This window comes from Mobula birostris, chromosome 7 (genome assembly GCF_030028105.1).
Source record: "Mobula birostris isolate sMobBir1 chromosome 7, sMobBir1.hap1, whole genome shotgun sequence".
In the NCBI taxonomy this organism is placed as follows: Eukaryota; Metazoa; Chordata; class Chondrichthyes; order Myliobatiformes; family Myliobatidae; genus Mobula; species Mobula birostris.
The window spans coordinates 48,716,581-48,738,349 of NC_092376.1; the positions used below are offsets into that span (position 1 = coordinate 48,716,581).

The 21,769-nt window shown below is 40.8% G+C and overlaps 1 protein-coding gene across 3 annotated transcripts in view; it reads left to right on the forward strand.

Annotated features, from left to right (window-relative positions):
- LOC140200177 (radixin) overlaps positions 1-21,769 on the forward strand; it is an 87,044-nt gene that overhangs the window by 58,316 nt on the left and 6,959 nt on the right. For all 3 annotated transcript variants that reach the window (XM_072263097.1, XM_072263095.1, XM_072263096.1), the window contains exons 8-13: positions 1,539-1,635; positions 3,497-3,660; positions 5,569-5,699; positions 8,132-8,292; positions 19,353-19,445; positions 19,680-19,922. In XM_072263097.1, coding sequence (XP_072119198.1) covers positions 1,539-1,635; positions 3,497-3,660; positions 5,569-5,699; positions 8,132-8,292; positions 19,353-19,445; positions 19,680-19,922 — 889 coding nt within the window. The remainder of the gene's footprint in view (positions 1-1,538; positions 1,636-3,496; positions 3,661-5,568; positions 5,700-8,131; positions 8,293-19,352; positions 19,446-19,679; positions 19,923-21,769) is intronic.

A 21,769-nucleotide genomic window follows, 5' to 3' on the forward strand; every position in this document is an offset into this window, starting at 1 on the left:
CACTACATATCTTGTTACCAAGTATTAATTTTGACTGTCCTTTTCACAGTTGCATATTGCTATCCTTTCCAATCAATGGGCACACTGAGAACAGCTCCTAGCTTTTCCTATTCTTTACTGCGTCCTTGGATAGTGCCAGAAGATCCACAATCCCTGACCTTCGAATTCATACCAGAACATCTGCTTGCTCTTGAGTGTGCTGTTGATAGTCATGTTTGCATTGATATCCTTGATTTGATGTATTCGTATGGTGATCCTGATCCGTCTTTCTAGTGCTTGGCATCATACTGGCAATAGGGCCTATATCCTTTAATTGTGCATTTTTTCCCCATTCTATTCCCCTGACATATTGGCTCCCATCTCATCATTTTGAACATCTTTGTTCTATCCCCCTTCTAGATCTGAAATTTTCTCCCCTTTTCCCTGTGCATCATGCAACTTGGCCTTTTTTTGTGTTTTCATTTCAATTTCCCTTCTCTAATGTCTAGATTCCTGTGCCCTGTCATACTTTGCCCACCTCCGCTGTGCAATTGCTATCAAATCCATAGACCTGCGGTCTTTTGACAGGACTAGGTCAGCTTCTACACCAGGGGTCCCCAACCTTTATCGCGCTGCAGACCAGTTTCATATTGACAATATTCTTGCGGACCGGCCGACCCCGGGGAATGTAGGTGATAAGTGGCCAATACACTCAATTTTGTTTCTAAAAGGGTTTATCTAACGAATTTAATATTAAACACAGCGCATATTTCCTCGCATGAATATAGCGATAAGTCAACCTTGCATGCGTAATGACTCAACAGTGGGAATGAGGAAAGGTGCAGCTGACTCATATTGCCAAATCATATTGTTTCCTCGTGGCCCGGTGGTTGGGGACCGCTGTTCTACACTGTCTCTACTCATTGTATTTCTCCTCTTCAGTTCATCTCTATTGTTGAAGCCCTCTTCTGCGATCTTCTCAAGTGAGTTTGCCTCGGTGACCTGCAGCTCTAGGTTCCAGTGGGCTTGTTGCTCTACGCAATGACACAATCCTTGATTCACATCTGGCTTGCAAGTAGTTTGGTTATACATTAAATCTTGCACCCATTTGGTTTCCCCCTGCATACATCTGTACTCCGTCACAGAAATTTACATTTGGCTTTCTTTTTCCAATCGTCTATGTACACTTGTTTCCCCACCTTTCTCAAAGCAGAGTTATTTCACTCTGTAGCATGACAATTTAAAAACTCATCCGGTGATTTTTGTCCTCAAGTCACTGGGAGTAGGGTGAGGAGATGAATGTTGGCCAGTAGTGTAATTTACAGATGACCTTTCCATTAGCTAAGTACTAGACATATCCTGATTTGTAGAGTTATATTTGGGAAATGTTTAAGTACATGTTGAAAAAAATATGCTTTTGAAAGAATTGTATGCAAAAATGGATCTTAACTACAAAAGTAGACTGCAGGGTGGGGGTGAGTCCAGACCTCTCTATTCAGTGTAAGAAAAAAGTCAGAATACGCTTTTGTCTAATGCTTTTTGTAATTACTACTCAACAGACTGACACCTAAAATAGGATTTCCTTGGAGTGAAATAAGAAATATATCCTTCAATGACAAAAAGTTTGTTATAAAACCTATTGATAAGAAGGCACCTGTAAGTATTTATTACCTAATATTCATCCTTGGAATCAAATCAGTTACAAATATTTTTATCCTTAAACAGGAATTCATTAATCTCATATTTTCTCTGGGAACAGAACATTTAGTACCTTTTATGGCAAAGTAGGCTTTATAATTTGGTTTGTGTTGTGCCTTTTCATCATTTGCTCAGAATTGTTTTGAGGATCAAAAATGGAATGGATGGTATGTTTGAGGACAGGAGTATGTGATCAAGAATTTACTGCTTTACTTGTAGAAACTTGATCTCTATTCCATTCACTTGAATGGTGTTGCTTTCCACATGGAGAAATGCAATTTTTTTTAAGCTTTATTTTGACTCATTTTGAAAATGGCTGAAACTTTTTAAACTGAATAGATTTCGGGCATTTCTGACCATTAATTACGGGGGCACAGCTTCAGGATATGCTAAGGCCCACTGTCAGTTTAGTGGCAACATTTTTTTTCCTATCTGACTTCTGGTTCAGGAAGTTAAGCTGATCCAGCCTCGGAGTTGGGAAGTCAGTGTGAATGGGCATTGCACAGTGGGTGGGTTCAGGACAACTTGGCCCATTTGCTAATTGCTCCACTTTTTCAAAAATGAATTCTATTTTTTTTTTAAAAACATCTCCTAAAGGAGATGACTTTGCATGCCATGTTTTATCTGCTCGGTTGCTGGCCTATCCCGGTTTCCCTCACCGTTTACTTAGTTTATCCTCAATGCTCTGTTTGCTAATGCTGCAAAACTGAGCTGAAGTTTTTAAAATATTAGGCTGTGGAGAAAGATGTTGGACCTCTGAGAAAGTAAATCAGTGGGCTAATTTTCAGTGCCAGTGTGAAAGAAATTTGAAACTTGGTGTCTCTAGAGAATTTCTGAATTTTAACTTGGTTTTAGATAGATACTTCATTGTTCCCAAAGGAAACTACAGTATCACAGTAGCATTACAGGTGCACGGATATACAAATATTAGAAGAGAGGTAAGAAAAAATAAAAGGACAAGTTACCTTAAAAATAAGATGTACAAGGCTTGCAAGACAAAGATTACAAGATTTCCAAGTTCACACAGATGAGATGGTAGTGCAAGAATTACCATAATAGTATACACTGGGTGTGTATTCACACTGTTCTGATAAGAAGTGATGGTAGTATTGAACAGGGTGTCTGTGATAGGGTGTGGTAAACAGAACTCTAGTAAACAGATTAATAACAGTCTAACGGGAGGGGGTCATCACTTCCCCAGCTGTAGGTTGACTCATTATAGAGCCTAATGGCCGAGTGTAAGAATTACCCCCATATAGCACTCTTTGGAGCAGCATAGTTATCTTAGTCTATTACTGAAAGTGCTCCTCTGTTCAGCTATTTTCCCCATCTTCCTACATTTGCTTAATTATTGAAACCAGTTCTAAATTGTGCAGTGATTTTTAATCATAATCCATATTAAGAAGTGAAGGAGAACGCTGGGATTAGCATCTGTCAAATCAGTGCTAACCTGGTGAAGCTACAACACCTGGGCCATGTGCTCAATACAGGTAGTAGACAGCTAAACAATCCCACACTAACGGATCAGATCAAAGCTCTGAACTCATACCACTCTTAATTATAGTCTTGTGAACATTTAAGTAGCAAATGGGAAGAGAAGGTGCACATAATCTCCAGATTCTGCAGATACTGGAAATCTTAAGAAACGCACACAAAATGCTGGAGGAATTCAGCAAGTCAGGCAGCATTGTCAGAACACTGACTGTTTATTCCCCTCCATAGATGCTGTCTGACTTGCTGAGTTCCTCCAGCATTTTGTATGAGGCACCAGTAATGTCAGTTTCTTCAGTTTGATTTTTGTTAATTTTTTTTTATTTAGGATTTTGTATTCTATGCTCCACGCCTGCGGATCAACAAACGAATTCTAGCACTTTGTATGGGAAATCATGAGTTGTATATGCGAAGGAGAAAACCTGACACTATTGAAGTACAACAAATGAAAGCACAGGCCAGAGAAGAAAAACATCAGAAGCAGTTAGAAAGGTAAGTTAGTCAGCTTTAAGTATCCCTGTACAATGTGTTGACATTGGTTTGACTCTTGTCTTTAATCTCCCATCTCGATAAAGAGGATGTTATTACCCTTTTGAATAATACTTTTGATAATTAAACTTCAATCCAAGTAAGCAGTTAAGAGAGCTAGTACTTAGAGATTGGTGATGAACTATGTAAAACAGAGAATGGACTCAGAGTGAACCCAGAGAAAAGACAGGAATTCTGTTCGTTACAGATTTAGTGACATTAGATGATCATGGGGTTATCAGATTGTCAGAAGAAAGCCTGCACTTACTGGGTCTAACAGAGTATGTTAATCATTGACTGACTTTCATAAGCCACAATGGTGACATTAGCTCCCACGAGAAATTGAAAGTGGCAATTGACAATTATCACCTCTGGCAATTAGGTATTAGCCTTCTCAACCACACTGTGGAAAAATTCCTGTAACCACTCCCACAGCCCAGCACTGTTTGGATTGAGCTTTAACAACAGGTGAATATGAGAGCATTTCTCATGTACAGTTATTTATGCTTGCAAGGGGAAAAATGAGTCTGATTGTGAAATCTGGTGAGTGATCAAGGCTATGGCTACAGAAATTGGTGCTTCAGCTAGGGAAAAAAATGAGGCTTGCAAACTTATCTTGTCTTAAAAATGGAATGCATAGAGTTAGGTACAAGTGCTATACAATTGAAGCAACAGTGAATAAGGCTTTGAGTGGAGAAAGTTTATCATGCAGTCAGGAATTTGGACAGTTTTGAAAAACATCTTAAAATGGATATTCTTCAGCGCTGGATATTGTTTCTACCTCCTGGCTATAAATTGGCTGGAGTATAAATTGCAGACTATCCATTTTTTCTATGTCACTCATTGCATCTTTGTCAATCTCTGTTCTATATCTTTGGATTGAATTGTCTTTCTTTCTTCACCTTTTTTAAGGTTTTTTGTCACTTGGTTTGGGCTTCTGCTTCAACTATTTCTTCCATTTCATCTTTTTATTCTGAAGTTCATGGATAAACCATATTCTCTATGCTTCTCCCCCTGCCCCCCCCACAGTTGTATGGGAATCTTACACTTTGACCGTTCTCTGGAACCCTTCACTGTTTACAGTTTTGGTGTTTATATTCAAGTTTAATGCTTCATTCTTACCTTGGATTTAATTCTATTTACTTGCTCCTTTCTGATAATTGGGCACGTAGCCAAGTGGTTAAGGCATTCGTCTAGTGACCTGAAGGTCGCCAGTTTGAGCCTTAGCTGAGGCAGCGTGTTGTGTCCTTGAGCAAGGCACTTAACCAAAGCACATTGCTCTATGTCTGTGTGAGGGGTGGCGCGCCACACAGTCTTTTGTTCCGCGCCTTGTAAGGCATGAAAATGCCCGACACTGGCCTCTTAGGCCTGAGTGGACGATCCCCCTCCCCCTTTCTGATAATTGTGACTATATCCTAAATAAATAAGATACTGGCACAGCTTAGGCCAATATACTAATTCATTTCTAAGGAAGACAACTTGCCTTAAATGTCAGGATTCCTTTCCTCTGCCAGACAGACTGACCAAAACTTTGATTTTCAGTACTTTAAAAAAAAAAAAAAAAAAAATCTTTCTTTAATTGATCCTTATCTGTGTGACTGTGAAGCAGTTTTCAGATTGGTGCAACTTCTAATTGCATCACTTTCTCCCCATCGTGCTCTTGTTCCTTTGATATATCTTGTCTTATCTCAAAGCTGGGATCAATGTCTGATTTTCCTTTGCATCTTCCCCAATATATACAGATTCACTTTTTTGGGGGGCAAAAGCACAATCCTTTTATTACAGTTAAAACCACAAATTAACTTGTTCTGATAAACAACAAATATAAAATGCATTATTAATTTTGATCCTTTATCAATTTTGTTTTAAAAGGGCACAGTTGGAAAACGAGAAAAAGAAAAGAGAACTGGCAGAAAAGGAAAAAGAGAGGATAGAACATGAAAAAGAAGAGCTCATGGAGAGACTTAGACAAATCGAAGAGCAGACTTTAAAAGCCCAGAAAGGTAAATGGCCTTCCTCTTGTACAATGTAGCCGTGCATCTCAAAATTTTTTTGGCTGTTTTAGATTGCAATCTGGTAATCATGGACATGAGCAATGCTTAAGCAAGGACCTTTCAGTGGGAAGGAGTGGCAATGAAAGGATGGGATAGCAGCTGAACAGATGCATTGGTTTAGAAGTGGAAAATTGGTGGGAGTTGAGTAGATGTTTAATGATTTTCTTACAGACTTTTTTAAGCTAATGGAAAAGAGCGCAACATTCAGTTCCAAGTATTGGGAAATTGTTTGCTGATTATCTGAAAAAAAAATTCAAATAAAAGCAGCCAGAAGGTTTAGTTGATTAAAACATGTAAACAGTACAACAGGTGACATGGCTGAACTGGGTGGGAGCTCCTGGACATCAGTGTGATTTCAAAGCAAACTCATAGATGTTGAGCTGTACCCTGAGCTGCAGACTATGTGACACAACAGGAAGGGGACATTATTTGGAGATGGAGCACTGGCGAAGGAGCAATACTGGACCACCTCTTGGGGATCAAGGTGGGCCAAGTAACTGAAGTGCCAGTTGGAGAGCACTTTGGATCCACTGGTCACAAATCTATTATTTTAGAAATAACTATGGGAAAAGATAGAACAAGTCCACAGGTTAAAGAACTGAGTTGGAGCAGGGTCAACCTTGAGGGCATTGGGTAGAAACTAGCTGGAGTCGACTGGGTGACTATTTAAATGCAAAGGAATACATGGCAAGTGAGAGACTTTTACAAAGGTTTTACCAAGCATCCAGGGGCAGTATATTCTTGTTAGGGTAGACATAGCACCTTCAGGGAAGTCTGCCTGATGAGAGCTATCAAGGCTTTGGTGAGGAAAAAGGAAACATGCATTGCTTTTAGGCCCTAATAAAAAATTTATCCCTTGATGAATATAAGTTTAAGAGCAATCTTAAGAGGGAAATTAGGACAAGAAGAGGGTATGAGATGGATTTGGTAGTCAAGGTTGAAGATAATTCCAAAAGGTATTAACAGTAAAGGGGAGAGTAGGGAGAGACTAGGTCCTCTTAAAGACCATCAAGGCCACCTATGACAGGAAGGGTGGTGATGTTACAGATAGTGTATTAACATACATTGAGCTCCCTGTCACTGGTGAACATTTATTCATTAATGACCTCCCCTACCACCACCACTTCCTCCAGGCATGTTTCTCCATTTATTCCTGATCACTCCTACCCTCACTCTAGTCATCACATTCTTTACATATGTGATGATCATCTTGGAGTTTTCCTTAATCTTAAAGGTAGAGTACAAGATTAATGCAGATTTCGTAGCAATGTAGGGAAACCGAGGGATCTTGGGGTCCAAGTTCATGGATCCCAAAGTTGCTGTGCAAGTTAATAGGATGGTTGAGAAGCTGTACAGTGTTCTCACCATGGTCAGGGGATTGAGTTCAAGCCTTGACACAATGTTGCAGCTCTGTAAAACTCTGATTAGACCACTCTTGGAGTGTTGGGTTCAGTTTTGGTTGCCTCATTATAGGAAGGATTTGGAAGCTTTAGAGAGGGTGCAGAGGAGATTTGCCAAGATCCTGCTTGAATGAGAGAACATGCCTTTGGAGGGGAGGTTGAGGCCTTTCTTTTTGGAGTGGAGGCTGACACAATGTGTTCATTAAGAGGCTGTTAGGCTATGGGATGTAAACAAGATAGATGGCTGTGGGATGTGTAAGATGATGGGCTAGATTGATTGTGGAGTAGGTTAAAGGTCAGCACATCACAGGCCAAAAGGCCTGAGCTGGCTGTGCTGCTCTGTGTTCAAAATGTTGCAGCTATACCTGCCTTCAGCACTTTCCTCTGGCAGATTGTTCGAGGAGTTCACTATCCTCTGTGTAAAGAAGTTAGCACTCAGTCTCTTTTCAATATCTCCCCTCTTGTATCTGTTCGTTCTAAAGTTGGACTCCCCAACCCTGGGGAGAAGACATCAATATATTCCCATAAATGGAATTAGGATTTAAATGATGTACTAAGGTAATAATTAATTGGTTTTAGAGCTTGAGCAGTACCTTGCAATTTACAAGTCAAATCCACTGCAAAGATGTTTTTCTTTTGATGAAAGGCATGGTAAACAAAAGTGTATAAGAATACAAGCCATCATTCAAATCAACTCCGCAGATGGATGTCAAATTGTTATTGAGAAATTAAAGTTGTGGTGAGATGACTTGGATAAGAGGCTTATTTTTGTAAAGCTGCCTGGCTTGCATAAATTGTTTAGCTCAATATCGGCAATTGTTTCAACCTTTAAGTTCAATGTTAACCTATTTTGATAGTGAAATTGGTGCAATTTTATGTAGGTGGTCTATTTTGTCTTTATTTCCATGTACAAATTATTTTATCAACAATTCTTTGGCTTTCAAGAATGAAAACAAAAGTTACTTTAATTGTTTCCAATAGAGCTAGAAGATCAAACCCGACGGGCTTTAGAACTTGAGCAGGAAAGGAAAAAAGCAAAGGAGGAGGCTGAGAGACTAGAAAAAGAGCGTCGCAGTGCAGAAGAAGCTAAAGCTGCCTTGGCCAAACAGGCTGAAGATCAAATGAAAAATCAAGAGCAATTGGTATGGCAGTTGGTCTTTTTTCCCAAATCATAAATCATTTAACTGGAAATCTACTTGATAATTTACAGGTTCTGAGTACTCTGGATTTGAGGTGTGATATGGAGGAATGAAAACTAAATCCCTATCACATTGCATTGGGGTATTTTTAGAAAATTGCAAGTACTTGAATTGCAAAGGTATAGTAGGCTGGGGATCAAGGCAAGGGAGATTAGTATAGCTAGGATTAGATGGTAGGTATAAATATGATTAATTCCTATTAATATTTTTGTACATTTTGTAATATTTGTAGTAAAAATACAGCTTTGTTAATTTGGAGAGACAGCACTAACAGGTCCTTCTGGCTCAGAGTCCACATTGGCCCATTACACTCATGACCAATTAACCTACTAACCTGCACATCTTTAGAATGTGGGAGGAAACCCATTCCTTCATGGGGAGAACATATAAGCTCCTTACAGACAATAACAGAATTGGACTTGGGTCATTTGCTCTGTAGTAGTGTAATGCTAACCACAGTGCTACTGTATCGCCCAAGTTCGGACCATTTGTGCCTAAGAGATGACAAAACTGATTTCAATGGTTTGTTGTAGTTCTGTGAATTTTAAAGCAGAATCCTCTGAACATGCAGGCATGAACAATGTCTGAGTTTGGTGGGTTGAGCAGAACAAAAACGGATCAATAAATTAACTGTCAGCTATTGTAAAATGAAGCAGATTTGTTTTCTGAAGAGTAAAAACAAAAATGGCAAATACTGGAAATCTAAAGTGAAACAGCGTGGATGGGTTCTGCAGCATCAGGAAAATTATTTTTAGATCTGGAGAGAGCAGGCAGGTGTGCAGTGTGGGCACGGGCACTTCAGCACAACTCGTCCGTATCATCCAGCATGTCTCTCTAAGCTGGTCCCATTTGTCTGTGTTTGGCCCCGATCTCTCTAGATTTTGTTGTCTGTGCGTCCGTCCATACGTCTTTTAAACACTGCAGTTATGCCTGCCTTCCCCCAGCTGTCTGTTCCCCGTAGCTATCTGTTTCCCCATCACCCTCTGTATGGGGGAAAAATGCTTTTCAGGTTTCTTTTTTTCCTCCCACTTTAGATCCATTACCTTCCCTATTCCTGAGTTCTAGACACCCCATCTTGGTGGGGGCAGGGGGGGGGGGTGGAAAGAAAGAGAGACTGTCCACCTTATCTACAGTTCTCACGATTTTGTATATTTCTGTAAGATCACCCCTCAACCACCTGAACTCTGGGAGGGGGTGAAAGTCCCCACAATCCTTTATAACTCAAGCCCTTCAGTCCCTGGTAACATCCTCATGAATCGTTTCTACACCCCGCAACCTTTCTAGCTTGATAACTTTTGTATAGCTGGGTAACTGTAGCTGCACGAGATACTGCTAGTGTGGTTTCACTCATGCTTCATACGTACACTTTTAACATGCTGTTTCAATTTCTGTAATCATTGCCTTTTACCAGTGAAGGTAATCATGCCAAACAACTTTGTCACCCTAGTCTACTTATCTTGTCACCTTTTGGGAACCATTTCCCTGAATCCTCTGGCTCTCTGCTCTATAATACTCCCCAGTGCTATACCTGCTACAGCTCCAGTCTTGTCTTAGTTTAACTTGTCTTACAACACAGTGTCCTTGTCACAGTTAAATTCCATCTGCAATTCCTTGACCCACTTCCCAGTTCATCTAGATCGTGTTGTAACCTTAAGTAACCCTCACTGTCAATTATAACACAAAAAGAGCAGAATTATGCTATTCAAGTCTGTTCTGCCATTCCATCATGGCTGATTTATTATCCCTCTCAATCTCATTCTCCTGTCTTCTCCCCATAGTCTTTTATTCTGACTAAACGAGAACCTATCAATTTCTGCTTTAAATGTACCCACTGACTTGACCTCCACAGCCATCTGTGGCAACGAATTCCACAGACTCAGCACCCTCTGGATAAAGAGATTTCTCCTCATTTCTATTGAAAAGGGACATCCCTTTATTGTGAGGCTGTGCCCTCTGGTCCTAGACTCTTCCACTATAGGAAACATCCTCACTACATTCACTCTATCTAGGCCTTTCAATATTCAGTAGGTTTCATCGAGATTCACCCTCATTCTGCTAAACTCCAGTGAGGGGACAGGTCCTGAGTTACCAAATGCTCATGTTAACCCCTGTATTCCTGGGTTCATTCTTGTGAACCACCTCTGGTCTCTCTTCAATGCCAGCTCTTTTTTTTTAAGATGAGGGACCTGAAACTGCTTACAATACTCCAAATGCAGTGTGACAAATGCCTTATAAAGCCTCAGCATTACATCCTTGCTTTTATATTTTAGTTCTCTCAATGAGGACTTCCAAGTCCCTTTGCACCTCTGATTTGTGAATTTTCTCTGCATTTAGAACATAATCTGCACCTTTATTCCTTCTACCAATGTCCATGACCATACACTATCCTAGACTATATTCCATCTGTCACTTCTTTGCCCATTATTCTAATTTGTCCAAGTCCTTCTGAAAAGTCCCTGCTTCTTCAACACTATCTGGCCCTCCACCTATCTTTGTATTTTCCACAGACATGGCCACAAAGCCAATGATTCCATCATCTAAATCATTGACATATAATGTGAAATGAAGCAGTCACCAGACAGGCCTGTGTGTAATGCCACTAGTCACTGGCAGTGAACTAGAAAAGGCCCCCTTTATTCCTACCTTTTGCCACCTGCCAGCCAGCCAATCTGTTGCCCTCAAATTCTGGTGTAAGTTAGGCTGTAATACAACTATATAAAGTGGTCTAATCAGTGCATTAGAAATAAAATCGGCTGAGAAGTATTTGTATTGCTTTTAATAATTGTGTTGGAACCCAGGATGCTTTTTTCCAAATGTGTATATGCACCCCAACCATAAACTGTTTCAGCTGCTTCTGTCTGGCAAACAGTAGCGCAGCATAAAAGCCAGGACTGGCAGGCTACGAGACACCTTTTTGCTACAAGCCATTAGACTTGTAAATTCACATGTCTGTACATTACAACAGAGTCATAACACAAGATTTTTACTCCTCTCCCCCTCCCCGCCCCCCCCCCCCACCTTGTGGTATGGATGTGAGATCTAAGTAAATTCAAATTCAAATACAGCCAAGTGGAACAGTGTTACTCCAGGGGCAAGGATCAAAACAGTACTGACATTCTCACACAACACAAGGCACATTTAGCACGTACAGTATACGATAGCAGTAAGCGACTGCCACACAAAAAATATAGTCTAAGACCTTGAGTCTTGGCTTTCAATATTCAATCGGTTTCAATGAGATCCCTCCCATTCTTTGAAACTGCAGTAAGTACGGGTCCAGAATTATCAAATGCTTCTCGTATGTTAACCCTTTCAGTCCTGGGCCTGCAAAACATCAACCACTGACTCTCCTTTGTCTATTCTGACTGTTATTTCTTCAAAGAACTCCAACAGATTTGTCAGGCAAGATTTCCCTTTAACTCATGCTGACTTTGGCATATTTTATCATGCTCCCTCTAAGTATCCCGAATCCTCATCCTTAATAATGGACTCCAACATCTTCCCAACCACTGAAGTCAGGCTAACTGACTTTCTTTATTTTTATTTAATAATTTCTTTATTTAATAATTTCCTTTCTTTTTCTTCCTTCCCTTAGAGTGGAGTGACACTGCAATTTCCCTGTCCTCTGGAACCATTCCAGAATCTGGTGATTCTTGAAAGATCATTTCTAATGCCTCCACAATTTCTTCAGCCACCTCTTTCAGAACCCTGGGGCAAATTCCATCTGGTCCAGGTAGTTTATCTACCTTTAGACCTTTCAGCTTCCCAAGTGACACCACCTTAGTAATAGCAGCTGCACTCACTTCTGCTTACTGGCGCACTCGAATTTCTGGCATACTGCTAGTGCCTCCTACAACGAAGAGTGATGCAAAATAATTATTGAGCTTGTTCGCTATTTCTTTGCCCCTTGTTCCTACCGGTCCAGCATCATTTTCCAGAGGTTTAATACCCAGTTTTGCCTCTTGCATTCTTCATCTTGTATATCTGAAATCACTATTATCTTTTATATTATTGGCTAGCTTGCCTTCATATTACCAACTCTGCTGTTAATCCATAACTTCCTATTTAATAGCATTGTCATCTAAATTACTAATCGAGGTGACAGACAATGGTGACCTCTGCACCACTGGTCACAGGCTTCCAGTCTGACTTGATAACGACCCATTCGGTTCACCAGATATTCAGAAAGGTAGTGCGCTGTGTAGAGTCGCTGCCCCACATTGCCAGAGACTTTTGTTTGATCCCAACCTCTGGCACCGCCTGCGTGAGGAGTTTGCATGTCCTTTCTGTGACCATGTGGGTTCCCACTCCCACCCGGCTGCTCTGAATCCCTCCCACAGAGGAGATTGTAGGGTGGTTTGCCAGGACTAATTGGAGAGATTGGCGAATGCAAGTTGATGAGCCAGTGAATGGCTTCAGAAAACACCTCAGGAAGGGTTGAATAGTGGAGTAGACTCAATGGGCTGAATGGCCTAGTTCAGCTCCTATATCTTGGGGTGCCACAGCAGTGTAGCTGTTGGTGTGTTACTGTTACAGCATAGGATGTCTGAGTTCAATTCCGACATCATCTGTAAGGTGTTCGTCTGTCTTTCCTGTAAATGCGTGGGTTTCCACTGAGTACTCTGGTTAACTCCCATAGTCCAAAGATGTACCAGTTAGTAGGTAGATACTTGCTACAGTTTCGAAGAATGGAAAGGATTTCATTGAAACCTATTGAATATCGAAAGCCTTCGACAAGGTGCTTTGACAAGCTGTTTTGTACACTTTATGTAGTCCCGTGTGGGTCTGAAGTCTAGTGTAGTTTTGTGCTGTTTCACATAGTCTTGTGTAGTTTTGTGTTTCATGTAGCACCATGATCCTGGAGGAACGTTGCTTTATTTTTACTGTGTATTGTACCAGCAGTTATGGTTGAAATGACAATAAAAGCGACTTGCCTTGACATGAGGCTGCTAAATAAGAAGCCACGGTATTACAGGAAAGATATTCAATGCTGTTTTATGATGCAGGAGGGGTGGGGACCGAAGTGAAGAGGCAGAGGATTGAGCAGTTGGCGCACAAGTAGAGACAGCTTGTAGGGAGTTTATGAGGAAGGATAGACAGCTGATAGAGCAAAGATGCATTCAGCCAGATGGTTTGAGATGTGTTTATTTTAATAAACAAGGCGGATGAACTTGGAGCATGGATCAATACGTAGAACTATGACGTTGTGGCCATTACAGAAACTTGGATGTTTCAGGGGCAGGAAGGCTGCTGAGTGTGCCAGGTTTTAGATGTTTCAAAAAGGACAGAGGGAGGCATAAGAGATGAGGGCGTGGCACTGCTAATCAGAGATAGTATCATGGCTGCAGAAAAAGAGGAAGTCATGGAGGGATTATCTATTGAGTTGGTGTGGGTGGAAATCAGAAACAGGAAGGGGGCAATAACTCTACTGGGTGTTTTTAAGAGACCCCCGCCCCCCAATAGTAACAGACATCTAGGAGTAGATAGGGAGGCAGATTCTGGAACGCTGCAATAATAATAGGGTTGTTGTGATGGGAGATTTTAACTTTCCTAATATTGACTGGCATCTCCTTAGAACAAAGGGTTTAGATGGAGTGGAGTTTGTTCAGTGTGTTCAGGAAGGTTTCTTGATGCAATATGTAGATAAGCCAACTAGGGGAGAAGCTTTACTTTATCTGGTATTGGGAAATGAACCTGGTCAGGTGTCAGGTCTCGGTGGGAGAGCATTTTGGTGGTAGTGATTACAACTCTATCTCCCTTACCATAGTACTGGAGAGGGATAGGAGCAGACAATTTGGGAAAACATTTAATTGGGCTGGGGGAAATGTGATGCTAAAAGGCAGGAACTTGGGACCATAAATTGGGGGCAGATATTCTCAGTGAAATGCGCAGCAGAAATGTTCAGGGAACATTTGCATGGTGTTCTGCATAGGTATGTTCCATTGAGGCAGGGAGAGGGTGGTAGGGTAAAAGAACCATGGTGTACAAAGGATGTGGAAAATCTAGTTAAGAGGAAAAGAAAAGCTTACAAAAGGTTCAAGAAACTAGGTACTGTTAGAGCTCTAGAAAATTACTAGGGTGCCAGGAAGATGCTCAAGAATGAGCATCCTCTTTTTTTTTAAGGGGCCATGAGAAGGCCTTGGGGAGCAGAATTGAGGAAAACTTCAAGACTTTCTGCAACTATGTGAAGAGTAAGAGGATGAGTTTTGTGAGAAAACGACCAATAAGGTGCGATAGTGGAAATGTGTGTATGGAGTCGGAGGAGGTAGCGGAGGTACTTAATACCTTGCTTCATTATTCACCAGTGAAAAGGACTTTGGCAATTGTGGGGATGACTTAGTGGACTGAAACACTTGAGCATATCGACATTAAGAAAAGGGATGTGCTGGAGCTTTTGAAAAGTATTAAGTTAGGCCAGACAAGATATATCCCAGGCTACTGTGGGAAGCAAGGGAGGAGATTGCTGAGCCTCTGGTGATGATCTTTGCATCATTAGTGGGGATGGGAGAAGTACCAGAGGATTGGAGGGTTGCAAACATTGTTTCCTTGTTCAAGAAAGAGAGTAGAGATAACCCAGGAAATTATAGACCAGTGAGTCCTACTTCAGTGGTGGGCAAGTTGTTGAAGAAAATCTGAGAGGCAGGATTTATGAGCATTTGGAAAGACATAATCTGATTAAGGATAATCAGCATGGCTTTGTCAAGGGCAGGTCATGCCTTACGAGCTTGATTGAATTTTTTGAGGAAGTAACAAAGTATATTGAAGGTAGAGCAGTGGATGTAGTGTATATGGATTTCATTAGGGCATTTGATAAGGTTCCCCATGCAAGGCTCGTTCAGAAAGTAATGAGGCATGGGATCCAAGGAAACCTTGCCTACTGGATCCAGAATTGGCTTGTGCACAAAAGGCAAAAGGGTGGTTGTAGATGAGTCATATTCTACATGGAGGTTGGTGACCAGTGGTGTTCTGAAGGAATCTGTTTTGGGGCTTCTCCTCTTTGATTTTTATAAATGACCTGGATGAGGAAGTAGAAGGGTGGGTTAGTAAGTTGCTGATGATACAAAAGTTAGGGGTGCTATGGATAATCTGGAGGGTTGTCAGAGGTTACAGCGGGACATTGATAGGATGCAGAACTGGGCTGAGAAGTGGCAGATGAACCTCAACCTAGATAAGTATGAAGTGGTTCATTTTGGTAGGTCAGATTTGAAGACTGAATATAATATTAATGGTAAGACTCTTGGCAGTGTGGAGGCTCAGTGAGATCTTGGGGTCTGTGTCCACTCAAAGCTGCTGTGGAGGTTGACAGTGTTGTTAAGAAGGGGTATGGTGTGTAGGCCTTCATCAACCGTGGGATTGAGTTCAAGAGCCATGAGGTAATGTTAAAGCTATACCAGACCTTAGTTAGATCCCACTTGGAGTACTGTGTTCAGTTCTGTTCACCTCACTATAGGACGGAAGTGGATACTATAGAGAGAGTGCAGAGGAGATTTACAAGGATGTTGCCTGGATTGGAGGGCATACCTTGTGCAAATAGATTGAGTGTACTTGGCCTTTTCTCCTTAGACCAATGATGAGAGGTGACCTGATAGTGGTGTATAAAATGATGAGAGGCATTGATCGTGTGGATAGCCAGAGGCGGTTTCCCAGGGCTGAAATGGCTAACATGAGAGGGTCATAGTTTTAAAGTGTTTGGAAGTAGGGGGATGTCAGAGGTAAGATTTTCATGCAGGGAGTGATGGGTGCGTGGAATGCACTGCCAGCGACGGTGGTGGAGGGGGATATAATAGAGTCTTTTAAAAGACTGTTAGGTTCGTGGAGCTTAGAAAAATAAAGGGCTATGCAGAAGGGTAATTCTAGGCAGTTTCTAGAGTAGGTTATGTGGTTGGCATAACATTGTTGGCAGAAGAGCCTGTAATGTGATGTAGAATTCTATGTTTTATATAACACCAACAGCACTGAACCAGGGACATGGTAAATTTTTCTGTGGTTAGGCTAGGGTTAAGTTAGTGGGTTGCTGGACAGTGAGGCTGAAAGTACCTGTTCCATGCGGTAGCTCTATTTACATAAAAAATAAGTGAACCCTCCATTAACACCTGACTCCTACTGTGAGAACCAGCACCTTTTTGCAACAGTGATCTGCTTAGTTACATTGCTACTCATTTCCCCAAACTCATTAGCCTCCATGATCTTCTCCACAGTAAATGCTGATGAAGAATGTTCATTTCCTACCTCATGCAATCATGTGATTCCTGACATAGTTGACCATATTGACCCTAATCCTAACAGGATTTCTTTTCTCCTTCGTTACCCTGTTGCTATTAACATTCTTCTAGAATCTCGTGGGATTCTCCTTTACCTTATCTGCCAAAGCTATCTCATGTTCTTTCTATTCTCTATCTTATATTCCTGGGATTTCCTTGATCCCAATTGACCAGTGCCTCAATATTCCTTGTCAGTCAGCTTCCTTAAACTTGCTATCTTTGCCCTTGGAAGACACTAATTTGTGGACCCTTCTCTCCATAACTAATATAAATATTTTTGTTTTATAAAATCATATTTCATTGGGTTTGAATCCAGCAAGAGGTTGAGGAGTAAAAGACCAATCCCTCTACTAAACCTCTCCTTCCCTACCTGATCTTCATAAAATAAAACTTCTCTATTGTGCTTGTATCTTTAGAATGTTCTACAAACTAGCTCAAAAACTTGAGAAACAAATCTTGAAGTCCAAATCTTGAACAAATCTTTAAGTTACTTGAAAAACTAATGCTTCATCCCCATTTTGTATGAGGACTTTTTTCTGCAAGGTAATGAGGATCTTGTGGGCTGTTTGAAAGAAATCTTGCATTCTGTCAAGCTGGATCTGAATGGAAAAATCGGTTGATGGGAGCATTTTAGCAAACATTGCTTGATGTGTCCTTGAATGTTCCTCTAAAAGCTTGTCTACAAATTTGTACACTTACAGAGCCAGGTATGCAGAAAGCAAAATCAAAAGCTTTTCAACCAATCCTCCTTTCTTCCCCACTCAGAAGTTAACACCCTATTTTTCTTTTTTTTTTTTTTGTTTGACTAGAAATCTATTGCAAACGTTACCCTTTCACCTGCTTCCTGTCCTTTTGAGCAGGGCAGGAGTTCGTTTGGTTAAAAAAGACAAAACGAAACAAAAAAAATGATTCAAGGTGAAACCACTGGGAGCTTTACAATATAAGAGATTTCCCAGCTTGTCTTGGCTGCGAGTGCAAAAATTTGGATTGTTCTTGAGTCACTTTTTTCCCTCCAAATGTACTTTCTCTGCAAATAAAGGTTCATCTTTTGAATATAATTAGCTTTAGCTTGACTGATCCCTATCATGGAGCATCCCAAGCATTGCCAGAGTATTCTAGCTATCCTCCATCCCCTCTTCGCAGTAAATGGCTTCAATGAGAAAGTTGTCTTTACAAATTTCAAAATATCCTTATTTCAAATAGGGTGAAACTACTTTTGAGTTGGGACTTTAATTGGAGTAAAGCCCAATCCTGTTTGGGTGCTCTACACCAGGGGTCCTTGACCTTTTTTGTACTGCGGACTGGTTTAACATTGACAATATTCTTGCGGACTGGCCAATGGGGTGAGGGGAGTGTGGGGGGGTATTCAAGTAGGGTTGCCAACTTTCTCACTCCCAAATAAGAGACAAAAGTAGCAGTCAAATACGGGACACTTGTGTTTACCCCGAGAAAGACTAGAATGACTATGAAGCTTTGCGCGGGTACCTGTGTGCGCATGCGCAAACGTGCTGATTTTTTTTAAACTACAAATTGGTTTTGGCTTCATCTTCCCGATTCTGTTAAGTGAAACTACATTGTACATACATTATTTCTACTTTATATAGGCTGTGTATTTATCATATTCCTGCTTTTACTATATGTTAGTGTTATTTTAGGTTTTATGTGTTATTGATGTGACTTGGTAGGTTATTTTTTGGGTCTGGGAATGCTCAAAAAATTTTTCCCTTATAAATTAGTGGTAATTGCTTCTTCACTTTACACCATTTCGGCTTACAAACGGTTGCATAGGAATGCTCTGCCTTAGCGGAGGAAATACGGGACAAGGGCGGTCCCGTATGGGACAAACCAATTTAGCCCAATATACGGGATGTCCCGGCTAATACGGGGCAGTTGGCAACCCTATGTTCAAGTTCAATAGTGTGTGACAGGGAATGAGGAAAGGTGCAGCTGACTCATATCGTTTCATATCGCCAAATCATATTGTTTTCTCGCGGCCTGGTAGCACATGCTTTGTGGCCCGGTGGTTGGAGGCCACTGCTCTACCTGGGTTCCCAACCTGGGGTCCACAGACCCCTTTGTTAATGGTAGGAGTCTGTGGCATAGAAAAGGTTGGCAGCCCCCTGCTGTAACGTAATAAAATTTTCAAGATTATTTCATAGGCATAAATCAGCCAAGCAGGTATTAGGGTGTATAATTAACAAAATATTACAAGTGAACACTGCAGCCATGAGGTACATGTTCAGCATCTCCCTAACTTTTGTAGGAAGTATTGTCAGCTTCAGCAATAAACTTGTCTAGCTATTCTCGAATACAACAGTTGCCCAGTTCACAGATACTTCTGCACTGTTGTTTACAAGACAAGTTTATGAAACTTTTTTCTTCTGCAACCTTGAGGTGGGCTGAATAACCTTAACTCCAAACTGGTACGCTTGTAAAAATGCACCATTTGTGCAATGTAACTTTTTCTTAAGCCAAGTAAGCAACTGTATCCAAAATAAAAGGATCTCCAATTTCTTTGCCTATTTGGGCAGTTCTTTGAAGTCTGCTTAGTTTAACGTTTGGCACCACCTGCCCTTGATTAGTTTACACTCAATGTTTATTGCTGAAGGAAAATTGTTAATGCTTCGCTTATTCTTATATTTCTACATGCCTAGTGGCTAATTTTCAGGTGCAGAAAATGTATGATTGTGATGGTGCATACGCTTCAGCAACTTCGAGTAATCATAGTTTCCTTTTTTTTAGGCAGCTGAACTCGCTGAATTTACTGCCAAAATTGCACTTCTGGAGGATGCAAAGAGAAAGAAGGAAGAAGAGGCCACAGAATGGCAGCAGAAAGTAATTAAACTGTTTCATCAGAAATGTACTGAGCTGCATATTCTATTGGAATATTGCCTTTCAGTAATGCTTCTAACTAGATTAAAATGCCTGATTTTTCTACCAAACAACACTAGCAGAGAATTCTTATACATTCAGTAGGTTAATCTTGGTCATAATTGTATTTGGAAAATGAGTGAAGAATTTCTGACAGTACAAATTGGCGAAAGCTGTTTGTTTCCCCCCTAACTTTAGGCAGTCACGGCTCAGGAAGACTTGGAAAAAACCAAGGAAGAGTTGAAGATTGTGATGACAGCTCCTCCTCTGCCACCTCCACTTGTTATTCCACAAGCTGAAAACGAGCATGATGATGAGCAGGATGAGAACAATGCTGAAGCCAGTGCTGAACTCTTATCAGAAGGAGTAGCAAACCATCGCAGTGAGGAGGAGCGCATAACTGAAACACAGAAGAATGAGCGTGTAAAGAAACAGCTGCAGGTGAGTTCGACAGGATGTCAGTTGTACCAAATGTGAAATTCTTATTGGGGTTTAAGTTTGTAAGAATGCCCACTCTCCAATATGGTTTAACAAAACATTATACCAAGATTTGAATAAATATTAATTCAATATTTTAACTTTTTCTGAATTGGTAGTTTGGGTAGTTTTATAATTAAAATCAACCTTTCTCCCTACATCAAAAATGGTTTTTTTTTGGTCTTTTTAATGACGTAAACTTGCATCCAGGATACATAGTAATTCCACTCTAATTTTCAAATGAGTGGAATTTATAGACCGCTTGTCATTTCATCAATCAATATCACCCAGTTACAGACCATATAGTTGACATGCATGAGTTATTATTTCTTTTCTACTTGTGCTGTTAAGCTTAACTTGAGTAATGGGATACTTTCCTCCTTGCAAAACTAAAATTAACTTTATTATCTTAGAAGGGTTGAGTGGCAATTAAGAATCCAAGGCACTTGATTTTTTCCATTCAGGTCTGGATCTCAAAATCATAGACTACTACAGCACAGAAACAAGCCTTTCTGCCCATCTAATCTATGCTGACCTGTTCGCACACATAGTCCTATCTACCTGTACCCATACCATAGCCCACCATGCTCCACTCTTTGTACCTTTCCAAAGTTCTCCAATATGTTACAACTGAACCCGCATTTACCACTTGTGCTGGCTGCTGGCTGCTCGCTTCACATTTGCACCACGTAGTCAAGATGTTTCCCCTCAGATTCCCCTTAAATATTTTACCTTTCATCTTAAACTTATGACCTCATCTCATTCATCCTGGTTTGGGGGAGGGATGTCTACATTAACTTTCTCCTCATAATCATGCAAAAATCTAAGATCTTCCCTTATATTATACTATGGTCCAGGAAATGGTCCTAATCTATTTAAATTTTCTGCTGTAATTTGGGTTTTCAAGCTGGGGGAGCATCTTTGTAAATTTTCTCTGCACTGTTTTAGCTTATTGACATCTTTTCATAAGACAGTAAGACATAGGAGCAGAATTAGGCCATTTGGCCCATCAAGTCTGCTCTGCCAATCTCCTGCACTCTCCCCATAACATATGACACTTTTACTAATTAAGAGCATAGCAGCTTTTGCTTTAGATATACCCAATGACTGCCTCCATAGCCATCGGTGGCAATGGATTCCACAGATTCCCAACCCTCCAGCTACAGGAATTCCTTCATCCTTGTTCGAAGTGGATGTCCCTCTATTCTGAGGCTGTGCCTTCTGGTCTCAGACTCCGCCCCTCCCCCCCGCCCCCACTATAGGAAACATCCTTTCCGCATCCGCTCTGTCTGGGTCTTTCAATATTTGATAGCTTTCAATGAGGACACCCCACATTCTTCTGAACACCAGCAAATACAGGTCCAGGGCCATCAAATGGTACTCCCACATCAACCCTTTCATTCCCAGAATCTTTTTTGTGAACCTCCTCTGGACCTCTCCAATGCCAGCACGTCTTTTAAATAAGGGGACTTAAACTGTTCACAATACTTCGTGCTGTCTGACTAATGCCTTTTAAAGCCTCAGTATTACATCATTGCTTTCATATTCTAGTTCTTGCAAAACAAATGCTAGCATTCCATTTGCCTTTCTTGCCATAGATTCAACTGGCAAGTTAACCTTTAGGGAATCTTGCATGAGAACTCCTAAGTCCTTTTACACCTCTGATTTGTGAACTTTCTCCCCATTTAGAAAATAGTCTATTCCTTTATTCCTTGTACCAAAGTGTATGACCACGTGAAATGAAATAGTCCAATACCAACCACTGTGGCACACCACTAGCCACAAGCAGCCAACCAGAAAAGCCCCCTTTA